This window comes from Limulus polyphemus, unplaced genomic scaffold (assembly GCF_000517525.1).
Source record: "Limulus polyphemus unplaced genomic scaffold, Limulus_polyphemus-2.1.2 Scaffold2526, whole genome shotgun sequence".
NCBI classification, from domain to species: Eukaryota; Metazoa; Arthropoda; class Merostomata; order Xiphosura; family Limulidae; genus Limulus; species Limulus polyphemus.
The window spans coordinates 24,695-27,415 of record NW_013668136.1 but is presented as its reverse complement, the minus strand read 5'-3'; the positions used below and the strand labels follow the sequence as shown (position 1 = coordinate 27,415).

General features: G+C 32.5%; 1 protein-coding gene across 1 annotated transcript in view; it reads right to left on the bottom strand.

Annotated features, from left to right (window-relative positions):
* Window positions 1–1,110: 1,110 nt before the first annotated feature.
* The window catches only part of LOC106467200 (dynamin-1-like), a 25,055-nt gene continuing 23,444 nt past the window's right edge, over window positions 1,111–2,721 (bottom strand). The window contains exon 16 of the mRNA XM_022395331.1: window positions 1,111–1,440. Coding sequence (XP_022251039.1) covers window positions 1,336–1,440 — 105 coding nt within the window. The 3' untranslated portion in view covers window positions 1,111–1,335. The remainder of the gene's footprint in view (window positions 1,441–2,721) is intronic.

The window sequence follows — 2,721 nt, the reverse complement described above, 5'->3', positions numbered from 1 at the left end:
TCTCTATGTTGATTTAATGGTAAATAGAAACAACTGTACACTTTTAAATCGGTTAGCTATTTATCTGGATAAACATCAGAAATCATGGAAATCATGCTCTTTAACTTCCATTTATGAGTTATTGAGCAGTGATATATGAAACTACAGGCAACACACTACTCATACATGACTTTACATGAGAAAGATTTAAATCAGCTAATGATAAGATGAAAAGTTGTTGCGATATAGGTTCTAAACGATCTTTATTCGAGTCATTACCTTACAGAGACAGATCACTGCCAATGTGATTGGGTAACACACTTCCTTCATCATCTCTCCTATAATGCCAGAAACATAGAATCCCTATATACGGATTGTGGCCACAATGCTTCACGGCAGTATATATGAAGGATAAATATAAAGCCTACATTTTGAGAAGTATGCTGAACATTATGTGCTACAATTTATAATTGAGTACGTGTCTCCGTCTTAATCAAATTCCAGCATCATCTCTCCTGGAATGTCAGAATCCCTACATACGGATTGTGGCCACAATGCTTCACGGCAGTATATATGAAAGATAAATATAAAGCCTACATTTTGAGAAGTATGCTGAACATTAAGTGCTGCAAATTATAATTGAGTACGTGTCTCCGTCTTAATCAAATTCCAGCATTAACTCTATCCTATCTATATTACACCAGGGAGCAATATCGTTATAGTGTTTCAAAAGTCATATTTAAGTGGACATGCAGTATTATGCAAATAAAATAACGTATTTTTGATTTTATATGAATTGAAAGAGTAATATACGTGCATATTTTATGCACAATGAACCAACTATGTAAACAGAAAAGACTACAGTAAGTACGATAAATTTACGGATTTCACTGCTGACTCACCAGAGGACGGATTATTACAGACACTTAAATACTGCAAAAGCACAAAGTGGGACTAAAACCTGAATTAAAATGAGAAATATTCCAAATACTATACTTATATGATGTTATGAAATTTGTCGTAAGATGAAAATACAGCCAGGAGAATACAAGTACATAGATGAGAATAATAATATTAATTTAATTTTTTGATTTCTTGAGCTTGGTATAATTACAGACGTTTGAAATAAAGAAAAGGAAAGATTAATTTGTTATACAAATAACTATTTTTAGAAGCTTAAAAGATAGTTTATTTAGAGTTATAAAAGTGAATAAGAAATCAAATTATGAATGCTAATTAATTACTTTTCTTTGGTGAGAAAAGAGGATCATTGAAAGTTTGGAGATTAAGGGCAAAATATACAAAACAGGAAAAATTTGAAACAAAATGATCTTGTATAGAATAGTCCGGTATTTTTTATATATTTCCAATCACTTTAAGAGCTTCTTCAATAGCGTTACATGCTGACTGTAACTCCTTTCTTCTCTTTTCTTCTTCTGCACAAACTTCCATCAAAGTTTCCTGTAAATAACCATATATACTTTACTTAATAAAGGGCTTTTCAATGACAGCTAGTTTTAAAATATATCACACACAGAGAAATATGATTAAAGGTTAATAACATATTTTAAGCAAAAAGCTACACAATAAGTTATCTGCTTTCTATCCACCACGAGGAATCAATACCTCCGGAAACCCAATAGTACTTTCAACATTAAAATTTAATACTTAAATAAGCATTGTAAGTACAATCTAATAATGTTAAATTGCTGCCTTTAACGTTAATGTTAAAACAGAATATTGATTCCGTGTTGTATTTAGGGTTTGATTTGATTTCACACCTCTTTTGCCTCGCCTCTAAGCTAAGTCTAAGGACCAATATACCATGACTAAAGTTGAACATTCGTCGTCACCATTAAATAGTGTCTAAAGAGATGAAGATTAGTCTACACGAAAAATATATGTAGAATACAACGCATTTGTTACCATTAAATAACGTCTAAAGAGTTCAACATTAGTTCTTATCAATAAATAGTGTCTAAAGAGTTGAACATTAGTCCTCACCAATAAATAGTGTCTAAAGAGTTGAACATTAGTTTACTCCAATAAATACATGTAGAATGAGACTTATTCCTTGCCATTAAATAACATCTAAAGAGTTCAATGAGTATAATGAGTTGGACATAAGACCCACCAATAAATCATGAACCACGGTAGTGGTTCATAATAGGGATCGGCCATTTGTTCTTCTTCATTATTATTTAATATTGTTCAGTGAACCTACAGCAAAAATGGATGTGAATATTGTAATAAAACCTGGGCAGTGTTGCTAAACGTATTATTGCGTATTGTGTAGGGAAGATTTTAAGTTTATTTGACTATCTAGCAAATAACAGCGGGTGCATAACCATTGACACCCAACCGTTTTAATGTAAGTTGTGGTTTATATGGAGTCTCATAATCTAATATACGTGCATACGTATATACCTGCGTATTGCTGCGTAAAGGCTGTGGATGTTATTTAATGTTTATAATGCAGGAATGGTACATTTACCACAGCAATTATGAACTTATTGTTGCAACTATATTGATGTCACGTATCATTTGTTTATCTATATGGTTCCTGTCCTTTCGGACTCGACGCTGCTGACAGGATCACAGTTTTTGTTTTTACCACAGCATGATCGAGTTTGACCATGTTATACAAATATCTAGGCGGTCTCCCACAACAGAAATCTTTAAGCTATATTTTAAAAGATCGCACCAAGCTCAGTTTAGAGCATCGGATAGGCAATCACGGTG